At 35.6% G+C, this 18,825-nt stretch overlaps 1 protein-coding gene across 7 annotated transcripts in view; it reads left to right on the plus strand.

Moving 5' to 3' along the window:
- Positions 1-18,825, plus strand: part of MYO9A (myosin IXA) — a 266,751-nt gene that overhangs the window by 61,720 nt on the left and 186,206 nt on the right. For all 7 annotated transcript variants that reach the window (XM_024761731.1, XM_024761733.1, XM_024761735.1 and 4 more), the window contains exons 5-8: positions 4,200-4,299; positions 5,816-5,872; positions 11,621-11,718; positions 13,933-14,059. In XM_024761731.1, the coding sequence (XP_024617499.1) occupies positions 4,200-4,299; positions 5,816-5,872; positions 11,621-11,718; positions 13,933-14,059 (382 nt within the window). The remainder of the gene's footprint in view (positions 1-4,199; positions 4,300-5,815; positions 5,873-11,620; positions 11,719-13,932; positions 14,060-18,825) is intronic.

Here is an 18,825-nt window from a genome sequence, read left to right on the forward strand (position 1 = left end):
AAAATAAAATAAAGTTTTAAAATAAAAAAAAAATTTTTAATTATTAAAATAAAAAAGTAATAAAAAAAAAGAAAAGCAGAGAGCAACCAAACTAGTAAACAAATCCACCAATGATAACAAGCACTAAAAGTTAAACTAAGATAAACATGTACATCAGAAACTAGTCAGTTGTGTACAGCAAACCCCAGGTCTACAGTTGCTCCCAAAGTCCACCACATGAATTTTGGGATGATTCATTGTCTATTCAGGTATTCCACAGATGCAGGGTACATCAGGTTGATTATGGAGATTTAATCTGCTGCTCTTGAGGCTGCATGGAGAAATTTCCCTTTCTCTTTGTTTGCACACCTCCCGGGGTTCAGCTTTGGATTTGGCCCTGCCTCTGTGTGTAGGTTGCCCTCTGACGTCTGTTCTTCGTCCAGATGAGGGGCGGTTAAAGTAGCGACTGATTAGGGGGCTGTTGCTCACTCAGACTGGGGGGAGGGAGGGGTACGGAACGTTGGGTGAGGTTGAGGTGGCAGAGGCTGGTGTGACGTTGCAACAGCCTGAGGCATGCCGTGTTTTCTCCTGGATAAGTTGTCCTTGGATCACAGGACCCTGGCAGTGGCGGGCTGCACAGGCTCCCAGGAGGGGAGGTGTGGATAGTGACCTGTACTTGCACACAGGCTTCTTGGTGGCTGCAGCAGCAGCCTTAGTGTTTCATGCCCGTCTTCTGGGGTTCGCACTGATAACCCCAGCTTGCGCCTGTCTCTGAAGCTCGTTTAGGTGGTGCTCTGAATCCCCTCTCCTCTCACACCCCGAAACAATGGTCTCTTGCCTCTTAGGCAGGTCCAGAGTTTTTCCTGGACTCCCTCCTGGCTAGCTGTGGCGCACTAGCCCCCTTCACGCTGTGTTCACACAGGCAACCCCAGTCCTCTCCCTGGGATCTGACCTCCGAAGCCCAAGCCTCAGCTCCCAGCCCCACCCGCCCCGTTAGGTGAGCAGACAAGCCTTTCAGGCTGGTGAGTGCTGGTCGGCACTGATCCTCTGTGCGGGAATCTCTCAGCTTTGCCCTCTGCACCCCTATTGCTGTGCTTTCCTTCTTGGCTCCGAAGCTTCCCCCTCCCCACCCCCTGGTTCCACCAGTGAAGGGGCTTCGTATTGTGTGGAAACCTTTCCTCCTTCATGACTCCCTCCCAGAGGCACAGGTTCTGTCCCTATTCTTTTGTCTCTGTTTTCTCTTTTTTTTTTTTGCCCTACGCAGGTACGTGGGGGGTTTCTTGCCCTTTGGGAAGTCTGACTTCTTCGGCCAGCATTCAGTAGGTGGTCTGTAGGAGTTGTTCCACATTAGATGTATTTTTGATGTATTTGTGGGGAGGAAGGTGATCTCCACATCTTACTGCTCTGCCATCTTGAAGGTCCTCTCATCTCTCAACCACTGCGCCACTAGGGAAGCCCTGCTATTTATTTCTTAATGCTTAATTGAATCTCCTCTAGTTTCCTTTCATTTCAGTGAGAAAAACTCCCTGTAGCATTTTTTATGGGGCCCATCTGTTAGCTCTGAAGTATATTAATTTTTGTTTATCTGGGAATATCCTAATTTCTCCTTTATTTTTGAAGGATAGTTTTGCTGAATATATAATTCTTGATTTTTTTTTCTTTTAGTACTTTGAATGTTTCCTTTCCATGGTTCCTGAAATCATTTGGTAATCTTATATTATGATCCCTTGATGAGGCATTTCTCTCATGGTGCTTTGAAAATTTTTTCGTTGTCTTTCAACAGTTTTAATTTGTCTAGGTGTGAATCTCTTTGAGTTTTTCCCTCCTGGAGTTCATTGAGTTTCTTGGATGTACAGATAGATATTTTTCATCAAATTTGGGGAGTTTCTGGTCATGTTTTTCAAATATTCTTTCTGCTCTTTTCTTTCTTCTCTTTTTGGGGCTCCCATTGTGCATATTTTGGTGTTCTATATTGTGCATGTCTTGGTGTCTGCTTAATAGTGTCCCACAGATCTCTGAGGTTGATAATTTTTCTTCATTCATGGTTGTTTCTCTTCCTCAGACTAACTAGCCTTAACTGACCTTTCTTCAAGTCCACTGATTTCTTCTTCTGCTTGCAAATCTGCTTTTGAGCTCCTCTAGAGAGTTTTTCATTTTAGTTATTATACTTTTCAACTCCAAAATTTCTTTTTTGATTATTTTATAAGTTCTGTATACTTATTGAGAGCTTCTATTTGATGAGACAGCATTCTCATACTTTAGTTCTTTAAACATGTTTTCTTTCAGTTCTTTGAATGTATTTAAAACAGCTGATTAAAAGCCTTATCTAGTAAGTCTAATGTCAGGACCTCCCCAGGAACAGTTATTATTGAATGTTTTTTCTCCTTTGTATGTGGTATACTTTCTTTGTTTGTTTGTTTTAAATAAATAAATACGTTTATTTATTTATTTCTGGCTCCATTGGGTCTTCATTGCTGCGTGCGGGCTTTCTCTAGTTGCGGCCAGCGGGGGCTACTCTTCATTGCAGTGTGCGGGCTTCTCATTGCAGTGGCTTCTCTTGTTGTGGAGCATGAGCTCTAGGCACCCGGGCTTCAGTAGTTTTGGCACACGGGCTTCAGTAGTTGTGGCTCGCAGGCTCTAGAGTGCAGGCTCAGTAGTTGCGGTGCATGGGCTTAGTTGCTGCGTGGCATGTGGGATCTTTCCGGCCCAGGGTTTGAACCCGTGTCCCCTGCATTAGCAGGTGGATGCCTAACCACTGCGTCACCAGGGAAGCCTGTATGTGCTATACTTTCTGATTTCCTTGTGTGACTTGTAAACTTTTGTTGAAAAATTGGACATTTTAAGTAATAATTGGACATTTAAAATAATCATGTGGCAGCTCTAGAAATGAGTTCCTCCCCTTCCAGCCTTTGTGGTTGTTACTTTTGTTCCTTGTGTTTGTTTTGTGAATTTTCTGAGCTAATTTGAAGTCTTTGAAAAGTCTTTTTCAAGTGTAGCTATTGAAGTATTTGCTTGTTTAGATTTAATGATTGAGCAGAGTGTTCCTCAAATGGTTGTAAACAGTAAGTCTCCCAGACTTTGCCTCAGGGCTCTCTATGGGTATTGGGCCATGATGTTTAACACCTAGGTAGGCATTTTGTAATTCTGCCTTAGCCTTTACTTCCTCCTTGTGCAGACCTTCCGGGTTAGTGGTAGGTGAGAAGTTAGTGTCTCCTCTTGTCTTTGCTGAGTGGACATGCAACCCTGGGCATGGGCACAGGCTATGCATGCACATGGCCTTTTAGATTCCCAGGAACGTATTGGGGCTTTTCAAAGCCTCTGTGGATGTCTCATTTCCCACCTTTTCCCTTTAAGTTTTTTGGTTAGCCTACTGTGTGCCCCAACATTTGTTCATCGCTGCAGGAGGCTGATATGTTCAAAAATTGCCTATAATTGTTTCCTACAAATGTCTCTGGGGCAAAGATTTTCGTACTGGGCTAACTCTGAGTCAGGTCAAATAAGGATAGTTTTGAAAATGGCTCCTTCCAGGGAACAACCAGACAGATCAGATAATCATATTTCTCAGGGAATGAGACTCTGAATGAGCCCCAACCCCATTCTGCCCTCTTTTGGAGGCTGCCAGGCTTTGGGTGTCCACCTCAGTTGTAAGCTGTTGGTATTGAAAGCTACCATGGGTCTGGTAAGCAGGAGGTGGAATAGGGCAAGTTAAAAGGCCATCAAGCTTCAGTTTTTACTGAGATTCAGCTGTTTTTCTTGTGTAAACACTCTCTGGATTGCTGTTTTCTTTTGGTTAATTTCTAGGGTTGATTCTGACATATTTGCCAGTTTTCTAATTGGTTCTGTGGAGAGAATTTTTAGAGGTCTCAAGTTTACTGTATTGCTGCCTTCACCTTTCTCTTTTGTTTCCAGCATACAAAACATTATTTTATTTTGTAGTACTTATTTTTTATTTGGGCCACACTGCACGGCTTGCTGCATCTTAGTTCCCCGACCAGGGATTGAACCTGGGCCACGGCAGTGAAAGCTCTGAGTCCTAACCACTTGACTGCCACTTGAATTCCCCTGTAGTACTTAAATATTGAATTTATCACCTTTGTATTAAAAAAATGAAGCAAAGCTGAAACAGTTTACTAATTAATGTTTTCTTTTTCTTTTTTCTTGTTGAATAATAACCATTAGACCATGTTCATTATAAAGCCATACTTCTTTGTTTCCAACAGGAACTATCATGTATTTTATTACCTCCTGGCAGGAGCAAGTGAAGAAGAGAGATCAGCATTCCATCTTAAACAACCGGAAGAATATCATTATCTCAATCAGGTGGGAGTTCAGGAAAAGCGTTTTGAAATGTAGGACATTATTAAATTTTAGCTCTTGAGGAAAGTTTTTTTTCCTAGTACTTTGTTTCTGAAACCTGGTTGGTAGTGGATATTAACTAGCATTTTCATGTATGCAATCTAAAAATCTATGTGATGCAGTTCTTAAATTTAAAAATTATTATTATTCTTATATGAATTGGAAAAGATTAGTTATATGTGTACCTTTTGCTTTTTGTGAGACTCTTTAAGAGAATAATAAACTGTTTATAGATACTTCCAGTTTAGAAAAATGCTTTACTCTTTCCAAAGTGATTTACCTTTTACAGACCACAGCATGTTAAATTTACTAATGATTCATGCTTGCCCTTGTCAAAGGATTACTGAAACTTTATTTGCATGTTTGAAGTCTAATACATATACCTCTTTGCATGATATTATGATACTGACTTAGAGTATGATTATTTTTGTAACTCAGTGATTATCCTATTAAACATTCAGTATGAAAATTCACTAAAGGAAATGACTTAGAGAAATTGTAACTTACCTTGTAACTCAAAATTCACCCCTAAACTTCCATAATAAGTAGTAATTCTCACAACTTTTCATTGCATTGGTTTCTACAATTTTATTCCTCATACTAACAAAAATTCTAGAACTGGTAATAATGGAATTGGTCTGACAGTAGATCATTTAAATAATAGATTGTTTCCCCTCATTTTTTTGTTTGAGGCAAGATGTAATGTCTATGGAAAGAAATTCCTTTTGGGTGATTTAAAAAATTCTTATGAGGGTTTTGTAAGGAAATTGACACTTTGATGTGGCTCAGAGATTGTAGTATGTATTTAGGGTTATGAAAGTAACATCTCAGACTTTTTGCAAGATATAGAGCATGCTGTATAACTGATATTTCCTAATTTTGAAACTACATATTTATATAAGCTAATATAACTCTGTATTACTATATTGAGAATTTCAAAATTGTGTTATATATCACTTCCCAGTATGACACTAGGCATTTTTACTGTATTGAATTTAAGTATATTAAAAAAAATCATTGATCTAGCTTCTGAGTATTTTCCTTTCCTTTCCTGTTTAAACTATTTGCCTTATATATGGGTGATTAAATATTTTCCTTTTTAAAAAGTAGTAATTGCCCATAAATGAGCTGATAGTTGTTAGTATTAGAGAAATCTAGAGTTTATTGCATCTCTTTCAGATATTTTTTGTAATCAGTGTCCATACCATACATATTCTTATCATAAGGTCAGTATTCAGAGACTATGGGACTCAGCAGTTACTATATTTCAGAGTAACTGAATAATAGCAAGTATGGATTGGTTATGATAATATATGATCTCCCAGAATCTGAATGTTTACTTAGTTGTTCCTTGTTTTGTGCTGGTATACAAAATAACTTTCTTTGGTAACAGCTGTGCTATGTGAGCACTACATCCAAGAGGTGATTAGAGAAGTATAATAATCATTACTTCTACCTAACTAATCTGCCTTACTTTCAGATAACAAAGAAGCCCCTCAGACAGAGCTGGGATGATTATTGCTATGACTCTGAGCCGGTCAGTACAAGTGCCTAAATAAATATTCTGTGTTCCTGTTAAAGGACCCTCACCTTGCTCATTTGCATCTGTCTTGTGACTTAGGAAGAAAATCAGCTAAAATACAAACAAAGAATCTAAGAAAGAAGATAAATCAATGTTTAATTTATTTGAATTGATTTATTTGTATGTGTATGGTTTATTGATTAAAAACCAGTCAATTTACCATTTTTGGATTGTTTTTGCTGTTTAGACTGTATTCAATATTTATTTTGACCAATAATAAATAGATTGCATTCCTGACTTCAGCATTGTTATGGATCCTTATGAACTATAGGATTTTTTTCCTTGAGATTTGTTTGTTTCAATTCTTTTTCAGTAGTTTAGTTACCCACATATTATAAGTAATATTTATTGTTTATTTTAAAAAGTTATATCCTTCCTGTTTTATATGTCAGGTAACAGTCTTTTCACATAATGAATGCATACTTTTTTTTTAATAGCAAGAGAGGCTATAGCCTTTATTTAATTTTCCAAAAATTAAGAATTGAAATTCCTATAAATAAGATTATTTTATGTTTTAAATTGAGAATGATTTAAGGGCATATATGATATAATATAAAATGAGTAGGTAAATTTAGCTTTATTTGTTATATTTTGTAAGAACAAGTTTGTAATTGTAAAAAGAACACAAAAAGCCTTTTTCCTTTACTTCAGTTTGCAATTAGGTCAGATGTGAGAGGCTGAAAACATGCACTCATCTATATTCATTAACTAATGAACTAATTTATTAACCATTCCTCCTGGAAACATAACATGTCTTATTCCTTGCTTTAAATAACCATCACTTTAATTCTTACTGCATGTGATTACAAACTCCTCTAATTGCAAAACTATCAGAGTTGAGAAGGATTAGTAATTATGACATTAACTTTTTCCTTCAGTTTAATTGCATTACCATTTCATAATAAATCAAGTAATTTGCAGTTTCAGATTTAATATTTTGGAAAATAAATTTTAGACACTTAAATTTATAGATACTGATAACTTTTTAATAGAAAAATTTTATGCTGTTTTGTCACTTTTGAGAAGCTTCCATCTTTCGCCTAGTACACCAAGTGACTGTGTGTGCCTCATGGGGAAGTAGGTAGGAGACTGGGAAACTCAAATGGTGAATATAAGACTTGATTGCCTTTACAGAGCTTATAGTGAAATTGTGAACTGGTCTGCTATTGTTTAGACAGTGTAAGTAATGCTTAAGAATTTTGGGGCTCTGAAGTAGATAGACCTGACTTGAATACTAGCTCCATCTACTTACTAGTTTTGAGAACCCAAGCAGGTCACTTATTCTTTTGTTTCCATCACCTATTTAAGGGAATAATAATGGTCTTTAACTTTCATGAGTATTAAATTAGTGCATCTAAAGAGTTTGATAGATTGCTTAATACTGTGTAAGTGCACAGTAAATGTTTCCCCCATCACTGCCACCACTGAAAACATCACTCTCCATCTTTTCCTCTTAGAAGAACTTTGTAACCGTACTATCCTACTCCCTTAACATTACTTTCATCATTACCCTCCCATTTATTACGTTTTCAAATATATTATAGTTAGAACTTTGATTAATTTCTGTTGCTTTTTTTCCCGCAAGGTAATTAATGCAAACAAGCAGTCTATTTGAGGATCTTTTGTTTTATTCTTTCCTCTTAGCTCCTCCTTATAGTATATTTGGGGGCAAACTAAACTTGTTTCACTCTGAGTTATTAGAACTTATGTGACTAGCATTATAGGAAGAGAGGTTATTAAGGAGGGTTCTGCAATTTGTGCTGTATTTTTTAACATACATTATTTGGAATTGTATAAATGATCCCAAGAGAAGTTATGGTGAGAAAATTGCTTTTGATGAGGGACCTGTTGTTGCCCATTGTATGGTGATTTAATTCGTTTTAAGGGTTATCCTATTAATACAAGCTCAAGCAGCTAGTGTTTCATGGGAGATAGCAGAGGACTTAGAACTGGATAGATTTTGGTTTGGCCACCCCTGTTATTTAGGTGACTTATTTAACCTCTGAGTCTATTTTCTTCCCTATAAATGTACGTACAATTAAATATACATATGCATAATTAACTCCTTGTGTTATGAGGATTTAGAGATTATAAATGGTAAGTGACTCTCATAATGACTGATATGTAGAAGATATTTAGTAAATGCTAATTTCCCTTCTTTAAATGGTAATAATCTATTCAAACAGTTTTACCTTAAAGCTGGTTCTGAATAACTTCAATGTAAACAGTGTCACCTAATTTTTAAAATTTTTCTGAACTAAGCTTTGAATGATTTTAGGGTCCAACTATTAGGCGAGTTTAGTGAGAATTGCCAGAATAAGTCTCAGGATATTGACATTCCACCATGCTGCAGAGGATTGGAACTCATATCTCAGTGAGGCCATGCTTCCATCCTGGTCATTACTGCCTTTATAGGAACCCAACCATTTGTATAGTACCTGCCCTCCCATTTTTCCATGAGGTAGACCTTCTGCAGGAATCCTGATGCAACTTGGGCAGGAATCTTTGAATTCATAATGTTTCCATTCTCCCTATTTTAAGTATTTCTACAACATAGCACTCTTACTGCTGTTCACTGTCCAACAGTTTATAAGTTTGTGGTCACTCCCTAAAATACTGCTTTTTTGGCTTTATGCCAGTCCAATATGAAGGTCTCTGCATGCTGCCCAACTTCCTTTGCATATATTTTTCCATTTAAAAACCACTTTAACATCCATATTATGTTGGATCATTATGAAACCCCTGGTTGTAGTTAGTGTGATTACCTTTCACACCAGAAGGAACAGTGGCTCAGAATTTAAGTGACTTCCTCCACGGTGATGAAGCAAGTTAATAGTGTGATTGGGATTCAAATCAGGCTATGTTCTTTATATTCTTTTTTCTTAAATGATCTTCAGCATCTTTACTAATTCTCAAAGTCAATTATTCCTATTTATGTCCTATATTATCAACTGGTAGCTATAAAAAAGTATGATTTTTATAAGCACCATTCTGAGAAATATATACAGCGTAGGAGAAAAATATGTAATTTGACTCTGCTCTTCACTTTCTCTCCCTCATAAATGTTTACTATATGCCAGGCTTATTGTAGGTGCTTATAAATGAGAAAGCAGTCTCATCATCTCATACAAAGGGAAAAAAGGCTGATAGCATGAAAGAACATTTTGGTGTGTTTGTGGGGAGTGTGCAGTGGCATGTTATCAAGTAAGACTAGAGCCTGAGCTAAGTTTGACAAGAGGAATCAACTATTTTCTTTCAGTGGAAAGGGTCCTAACAGTTGTTGGATAGTTTCCTGTCTTATTCTTTGACCCTTACCGTTCCATTGTTTTCTAAATGACCTCCAACAGCCAGTATTTGTATCTTGGTGCTTGAAGGCTTTTCTCAGAACCCTTGTGCTCTTGCATGACCCTCTAGAAGTTCCTAGGAGTTAACAGTTTATCTCTAGAAGTCCTCAACCAATAACTCATGGGAGGTGGTATATTAGTGTTCCCGCTCCTTCACCTGTCTATTTTTTTTTTTTTTTTGCGGTACGGGGGCCTCTCACTGTTGTGGCCTCTCCCGCCGCGGAGCACAGGCTCAGCGGCCATGGCTCACGGGCCTAGCCGTGGAGCAGCATGTGGGATCTTCCCGGACCGGGGCACGAGCCCATGTCCCCTACATTGGCAGGCGGACTCTCAACCACTGCGCCACCAGGGAAGCCCCACCTGTCTATTTTTTATACTGTTTCCCAGAGATTACTTTGGGATTAAAGTCCAGTTACCCACTGTGGTAGCTACTTTAATATTGTACCCTATTTAGGCTACATTGCCTTCCCTACATTCCGCTAGTACTTGTACTGAATCTTTGTCTCAAGGTCGGCTTCCATAGGAACTCAGATTAAGATAAAGATATTTCTGGTCTGGTAGGTTAGTCCATCCTTACTTTTTCTAATACTGTTGTCATCAGGGAAATACACATTAAGTGCAAGCATTTAAAAGTTAATTATGATTTTGGTTTTCACTGAGACCATTTTGTATTTCCGAAGAACAATTTGATTATAGATGACAGCAAGTATAAATGTATTTATATTTTAGTTCTTTATTCAATTTATGTTCTCAATATTTTATACACATTGTTTTATTCATTCTTGGGGTAGATAAGAACAACCGTCAGTTACGAGAATCATTACTGTATCATTGAGTTTACACAAATGGAAGCATAGTTCTTTTTTTCCCCACTGATTTATTATAGAAAACTTTTTACTAAATCATAAAATGAGTGAGCTATTTGTGGTTTTGGGGGGAAGAAAAGCAAGAGCTTTTAAAAAGCTTTACTATAGGTAAAAGAAAAATGTATTAACTTAAAATTTTTTAGTAGGTAGGATGTTGGCATGTCTGTAGAAGTATGTCTTAAAATTGCTTACCAAAATTTTATAGTCAGAAAATTAAGTACATGGGTTCTCAGAAAGAACGTTTCTTGAAGTGAATTTAAAAATTTAAACTATCCATGTATACCTTTCCATAGAGAATAAAAATATTTTTAATAGCATTCTAAGACTTAATATTTAATTTAAAATTTTATTATTTACATATATATTCATTAACTCATTCTTACAATGCCTAAAGCAAGTTGTACATGGTAGATACTTGATAAATACTTTTTAAAAAATAAATGAGCACTTTGTTTACTTCTCAAAAAAGAATATCTCATTCAGTCAAATAAATCATTCATTGTATATCTGCTTTAATAATTTCCCACTTTCTTCTTGGCACTGGCTTGATATTGGAGAACTGCAGTAAATGAGACAAGTTAATAGTTCATGTGTTCATTGAGTATTTAATACAATATTTCATAGGAAGATAGGCATTAAAAAAGTAAATACATGTGAGGAGGTTTTTGAAAGTGTTAAGTGTAAGGGACTGTGAGAACATATAGTAAAGGGATTTAGAGACTTATTTATTGTTTTAAAGATTTAGATTATGTGTACAGTGTTACCGTTTGACTTTTGGGGGAAGTGAAATGCAAGAGTTGCTCTAGAAGAGTAGTATTTTTTTATTTGGTAGTCCATAACTATTTTTACTGACTCATATCATGTGTGTTCTTTGCAGGTTTTTATACTTTCACATATACTTTTTTATTTTGCTGACTGATTACCATGTTTATATTCTTAGGAATATAATATTTATGTTATTTCTAATATTGATACAATATAAACCTCTTTGTATTATAAAAGTCTAGTCTCCACTTCTCAACTAAATTGTTGCCTGTTCTAAAATTTATTTTTGTGTCCCAGGATCTAGTTCACCTTGCATATGGGTAGACACTTATTAAATATTTGTTGAATAAATAACATTTGTTTGTGGAATTGAGCTCTCTTAAGTGCTTTGGATCTCCAAGACTCTTCAGAACCACTCAAAATCAAACTTTGTATCAGAACATTTTATACATATTGCTAGCTCTTAAGTTACTTTTGAGATCCTTGCTTGGGTGGTTGTGAAAGCGGGAGAAAAGATTACCTACTGGTATTTTGGTAGGTGTGTGTTTAGTGTGCATACTTGTAGTAAGATAAGAGAGCTAATGAATTTGGCAATGTCTAAATATTTCACCAGCTTTAATTTTTATAATAGGTATATTTATCTAAAATTACTATATTTCCACGTGGCTTAGATTACTTTTCAATAGGTAGTCTTGATTTTTCTCCCCCTTTTTTCTTAAAAAAACCAGGATTGCTTCACAGTGGAGGGGGAAGATTTGAGGCATGACTTTGAACGCTTACAACTAGCCATGGAAATGGTAGGATTTCTTCCCAAGACACGAAGACAGTGAGTTTATTTATTGTATTCTTATAGCCTTGATAGAGAATAAATCATGATGTGTGTTTCAAAAATTCCTCTTCTTTGATCCTTTGAAACAATTTTCTGATATTCCTGATCCAGTGCCTGATCCAGTTCCATCTTAAATGTTACTTAGAATTAGAAAATTTATTTTTCTAAAAGACTTGTTTTGAATTGCTTTCTTTTGTCATAAATCTTTGAGAGTCTGTTGAAAGTTGTAGCTCTTCTTCCTGTAAAATGTAATACACAAACATTTGCATATTATTGCAAGGGCTCCTGGTGCCCCCCAAACCTCTCCATGTACCTTACCTAAAAACCGTTGCTTTGTAACACTATTTTATAACTCCTTGCTTTCTATATCATTGATCTTTAATCTTATTAAGACATGCATACATTTCAGTATAACATAATTTTCTATGTATTTCAACTGTAAATTTATGTCTGTAGCATTGTGCTAAATGTATATTTTTCATTGTAAATATAAAAAAGTAGAACTGTAAAAAGGTTGAGATAAGGATGGAGTAAACTATGCTTAAAATAAAGAAGTAAATTATATTTAAAATAAACTACTTTAAAGATGCAAATAACCTTAACCTTATAAGCTTTTTGAGGGCAGGTATTCTTAATTCATATTTATAAATCTTTTAATATTGAATTATAGTATATTCAATTGTTTATAAGACATTTATTGTTGCTGGAGACTATGCATCACATATTTATGTGTGAAAAACATTATTGTGCTGATTATTGAATCCAAAATTCTGAAATAGTGTAATGTGCAACTATATAAACTACTACTAAAAATAGTTTTTTAAAAAATGGCTCATAAGTTTGGTTTTTTTATGTTTTTGGCTTTTAGTAGTTTTTATATTTCAGTTGATACTGAGTTTCCTCTCTAACCCAGAATGTTTTTGTGAAATATTCCTTTAGAATTGACTTGTATTTAGTTTGAGTCGTGTTAATGACTCAATCATTTAAAAATTTTAAATTATTTGAAAAATTACACCTACGAATTAGATGTTGCTTTGGACCTCCGAAAGTACAGCTATTAGGTTCCTAACGCAATATCTTTGTTTTATTTAAAATGCTTCCTAATTTTAGGAAAACACATAGTTAAAATTTCTTAAGTAGAACAGATTTATTCTGAGGAAATAACTGGAGAAGGCACAAAGGTGTGTGTATATATAGATTTCTAGGAAGGGCTTTTAGATGGAGTATTCAACTGTGTTAAATGCCTTTGAGATATCATGTAAGTTAAGGACATAATATATTTTTCTAAGTTACACAGAGGTTCTTGGTAACTTCTATGAGACATTTTACTGGGAGGCAGATGCCAGAATGTGTTAGCAAATAGTGAATGACAAAGTGAAGGCAAGGAGTGTAAGTTAACATTTCAATAAGCTTGTTTATGAAGTGAAGAAGATGTAGGATCTAGGATGGGTTGTTTAAAGTAAAAGAGAAGTGAGATTATTTTGATAGAAAGTTCTTGTCAGGTTCAGGCTAGAGATAGAAAATTGGTATAATAATGTTCCAGAGTAAACTGAGTTCATGAGATGTATAGCACAAGCATAGGGATTAGTTGTTGGCTGGAGGAGGGGCATGTGTTCTTCTGAGACAGGAGGGAAGGACAGTCCAGATACAGATGTTTCTCATTAAGGGCCTGATATTAGATAATGTATCCCAGTGGCCTCATACTGTTTTTTAAAAAGCATTTATAATATGATGGGCAGTATAATATGACATAGGAAAGCATTTAAAAAATATAACTACTAATAAAAAATAACCTAGGTTACTTGGTTAAAATACAGATTCTAAGACCTTTCTTTTACAGATTCTGATGCAGTAGATCTGAAATAGACAGTGTAGGGGAAGGACATTCCAGGCAGGACGAAAAGCGTTTAGAAAGTCCATGGACTTTTGAAGCACTATGGCAGGTTCAGACAATAGTAAGAAGTCCCCTTCAAATAGCTATATCTGACAGGTGATATAATTCTGAAAGGGTTATATAAAGCGCTTTGCACAGTGCCCGACATAGTGAACACTCAATAAATTTTAGTTATTTTAGTTATTATTATCCTATTTCTTATTTTTCTGAAGACTAAATGCTTTGTACTGGTTAATTTGCTTGATTAGAATTTTGGAATGAAACAAGCTTAGAGAATGCACATAAGCAAGCTGTAATTTATGGTTTTATTTTCACAGGATTTTCTCTCTTCTCTCAGCAATACTACATTTGGGTAATATCTGTTATAAAAAGAAGACATACCGGGATGACTCCATAGATATATGTAATCCTGAAGTTCTGCCTGTTGTCTCAGAATTATTAGAAGTAAGTGATTACATTCTCAGTTGTCATTTCAAATACTGGGTAACTTTTCAGTTTTTATTTTGTGTAACTATTTTGTAGATATAAATGGGTTAATACTTTTTATTAATAGTGTTACTCCAAAAGTTGGAATTTCTGCTATTGTGTGTTCCAGAATCTTTAGAAGATTTGGGTTTTCTCCCCTGCCTCCCTTTGCCCCAGATATCCATGATTCCTCAATTTGCTGAATAGGATGAGTATTTCACTCTATACTGTATCATGTTCTAGGCCTTTGTAGTTTTTCTCCTTCTATATTTAAGATTTCCTCTCATAATAGAATGTTGGTTAGATTATTTTATTTGAAGATGGGTATCTGGATGGGTGGAGAAAAGGGTACTACTTTTTCTTTCTTCATGGCTGAATGGGAGCCAAAGGTCTTCATCTCCTATGACGTTTCTTCCCACATCAGGGTCCTTATTATGACCTTATTCTTTCTTCCTGGAGTGATGATTTCTCATGTTTTCTGAGCTATCTACTCATCTTAAAAGGGATATGATTTTTGTAGGCCCTCTCCTCTGACAGGAAGTATATGTGTGTATTCTCCCCTGAGTATATTCACATATCTACAAATATTTTTATGTAACCATCTATATCTATATAAAGATAAACATGATCTGCACAGCAAGGGAAACCATAAACAAAGTGAAAAGACAACCTACAGATTGGGAGAAAATATTTCCAAACAATGTAATTTATGAGGGATTAATTTCCAGAATATGCAAACTGTTCATACAGCTCAATATCAAAAAAACAAAACAGCCCAGTCAAAAAATGGGCAGAAGACCTAAATTGATACTTCTTCAGAGAAGACATACAGATGGCCAACAGGCACATGAAAAAATGCTCAACGTTGCTAATTATTAGAGAAATGCAAATCAAAACCACAATGACGTATCATCTCATATCGGTCAGAATGGCTGTCATCAAAAATCTGCAAATAGTAAATGCTGGAGAGGGTGTGGAGAATAGGGAACCCTCTTGCACTGTTGGTGGGAATGTAAATTGGTGCAGCTGCGATGGAGAACAGTGTAGAGGTTTCTTAAAAAACTAAAATAAAAATAGAGCTATAATATGATCCAGCAATCCCACTGCTGGGCATGTATCCAGTGAAAACTCTAACTCGAAAAGACGCATGCACCCCAATGTTCATAGCAGCACTATTTACAATAGCCAAGACATGGAAGCAACATAACTGTCCATTGACAGTTGAACGGGTAAAGATGTGGTATGTATACACACACACACACACACACACACACACACACATACACACACACACACACAATGGGATACTACTCAGCCATAAAATATGATGTGTGTACACACACACACACACACACACACACACACACATACACACACACACACACAATGGGATACTACTCAGCCATAAATAAGAATGAAATAATGCCGTTTGCAGCAACATGGATGTACCTTGAGATTATCATACTTAGTGAAGTAAGTCAAACAGAGAAAGACAAATATTGTATGATATCACTTATGTGTGGAATCTAAAAATACGATACAAATGAACTTATTTACAAACAGAAATAGACTCACAGACATAGAAAACAAATTTATGGTTACCAAAAGGGAAAGTGGGAGGGAGGGATAAATTAGGAATTTGGGATTAACCAATACATACTGCTATATATAAAATAGATAAACAACAAGGACCTACTGCATAGCACAGGGAACTGTATACAGTATCTTATAATAACCTGCAATGGAAAAGAATCTGAAAAAGAATACATATTTATATATATAGTATATATATATAAATAAAACTGAATCACTTTGCTGTACACCTGAAACATTGTAAGTCAACTATACTTCAGTAAAAAAATAAAAATTAAAAAAAAGATAAACATGAGATTATACTGTTGTTTCTAACATCCATTAGCACATGTATCATTCTAGCCTTCTCCCCTTGCTTATCTGTAAACTCACACTAACAGTGAGGAAGCTGTCTCCCATCAATCTGCCATTCATTTAGGTATTGAATTCTAGTATACCTGTAAAGCAGTATTAGAATTTTTAACCCATATCCCTGTGGGAAATGACTTTATGGAGTCATGTTACCCCTAGTTTTACAGACTCCATTTATTTCCAGAATTACTTAGGTCAGCAGCTTTTTTCCTCCCACCCCCTTCACTGAGGTTGTTCCATATATTTGTCATACAGTTTTCATGTCATGGTCTGTATTCTTTTCCTAAGATTCCCACAACATCTTAAATAATTTTCTAAAAATTTGTATACATTAAGATTCACTCTTTTTGCTATTTGGGTTGTGACAGATGCATAATGTCGTGTATCCTCCACTACATTATCATACAAAATAGTTTCACAGCCCCCAAAATTCCCTGTGCTTCACCTATTCAATCCATCGCAGCAAACTACTGATCTTTTTACTAGCTCTGTAGGTTTGCCTTTTCCAGAATATAACATAATTAGAGTCATATAGTATGTAGCCTTTTCAGACTGATTTGTTTCACTTAGCAATATACATTTAAGATTCATCTGTGGCTTTTCCTGGCTTGATAGCTCATTTCTCATTATTGCTGGGTAATATTCCATGGTGTGGATGTGGTTTATCCATGCATCTGTTGAAGAGCATGTTGATCATTTCCAGTTTTTTGCAATTATTAATAACCTTTTTTTCTGTTAAAATATCACTTATCTTTCAAATCTTGGTTCATATACTACTTCATGGGACTTAACCATATTAAAGGGCCTAAACTGACTCTATCAGCATAGAACATTTGCTTCTCCTTAGCGTAGTTCAGTATTGGCTTTGTAGCATAAAGTTAATTGTTTACCAGTTTGTGTCCATTATAGGGTGGTGGCAATGTTCTTTGAGAGCAATGGATGCCTCTTATTGATCTAACCTTACAGTGTTTATTATTTTGTACATGCCTTGCTGTTGCTTATTAACTTTAATGGAATGAGTTAGCCTGGAAGAAGGGTCAGGAGGGAGTACCTTGAATTGGAACTAGATTCACTCATTGGAAAGAAGTTCCAGGGTGTGGAGTGTGGTATCTGAAAGCTGTAATTTTGAAGGTCATGAGGGTCAGAAAACAGATGTATTTCAGGCAGGCATTTCAGGTGATATTTTAGTCAAACATTTGGTATTGTGGCTAGTGGTCTTTCTTACAAGTTCAGGCATTCAGCAAGTACCAAGGCTTCTGGTCCTAGTGCAGTATTACTTTTTTTGGTGAGAGACTAGTAAGAGGAATTCAGGCAATTTAAAGAGGTATTGGTAAAAAAAGGAGAAATCCAGTTCTGAGAATTGGACTTACCAGTGTCAAAGTTAGAGTAACAACTAAATGTGATTTGATAGCAAATCTCACTTTTGAACTCAAGCTTCTCAAATTCCTTCTTGTTATGTATAGTTTGGACTGGTTCTAGGAATGGAGGTTTATTAAGTAGCAAGAAGATAATCTTCAAAGTCAACAAGCTGGAGAAGGTCTGAGAAGACCTACCAGGGTATTCTGCCTATGGTTAGATCTTATTTTTATTTATTATCATTATTTTTTTTTTATTTAAAATTTTTTTTGGCCGCACAGCTTGTGGGATATGAGTTCCCCGATTGGGGATCGAACCTGGGCCCTCGGCAGTGAGAGCGCAGAGTCCTAACCACTGGACTGCCAGGGAATTCCCATAGTTAGATCTTATTTTTAAATATGATTTTCTCTAATTGATTAACATTGATAATGATAATTGGAACCTTAAGGCTTTCATTGAAATAAGATTGAAAGAGAGGCACAATAACTGGTTTAATTAAAATGTAAACTCTTTAGTAAAGGTTTAATTTAATTTCCCTCCTTCCCAAAGTGATTCAATTCAATAATAAATATAGATTTAGCTTCTAAGAACAAATAATGGTTTAATTTTATTTATTTTTTCCAATTATTTTTTGTAGTTACCTCAGGCAGTAGTGAATGGTTTGCATCTTCTGTGTACTAAATCCTATCTGGGGTAGAGGCTTGTGAAATTATTAAAAGCAAACAAGCTCCAATAGATTAGTTGTATTTAATTGTGGAGCATGTTTCTGTTGTGAAATATTAGAACCATCATCATTACCATAAATTGTTCAATTTTTAGTAGATTTATGTGTTTTGAGTATATTTAACATCTATTGAAACAATATTAAAGAATGAATTTTTAATATACATATCAGTTTCTCAATTAGGTGAATATGAGAAACATTGTAGATTGGATATTGAGCCCATTGCTAATTATTAATATTTTGTATTAATAAAGTGTATTTATTTATTGGCCTCAACACGCACCTTGCAGGATCTTAGTCCCCGACCAGGGATCATATCTTGGCCCCGGCAGTGAAAGTGCCGAGTCCTAACCACTGGGCTGCCAGGGAATTCCCTCAATAAAGTTTATTTTAAAAATTTAAAGTCATATATGCATGATTAAGACTATTCAGAAAATTATAGAGGTAGCTGATTGAAATATGAATTCAGTAATTTTTTTTGGATGTTTATCAAAATACAAGCAAGATTAGTGTGTTTTGTGTGATTGTGTATATGTGTAGATCTGTGTATGACCGCTGTCAGGTTTTAGTGTCAGCATTAAATCAGCTCCTTAAAATGAATTGGGTGGTTTTTCATTCTTTAAATTTTTTTTTCTGCATTTAAAAGAGGAATCATGGGCTTCCCTGGTGGCGCAGTGGTTGAGAGTCCGCCTGCCGATGCAGGGGACATGGGTTTGTGCCC

This window comes from Neophocaena asiaeorientalis, unplaced genomic scaffold, assembly GCF_003031525.2.
Source record: "Neophocaena asiaeorientalis asiaeorientalis breed wild unplaced genomic scaffold, Neophocaena_asiaeorientalis_V1.1 scaffold54, whole genome shotgun sequence".
In the NCBI taxonomy this organism is placed as follows: domain Eukaryota; kingdom Metazoa; phylum Chordata; class Mammalia; order Artiodactyla; family Phocoenidae; genus Neophocaena; species Neophocaena asiaeorientalis.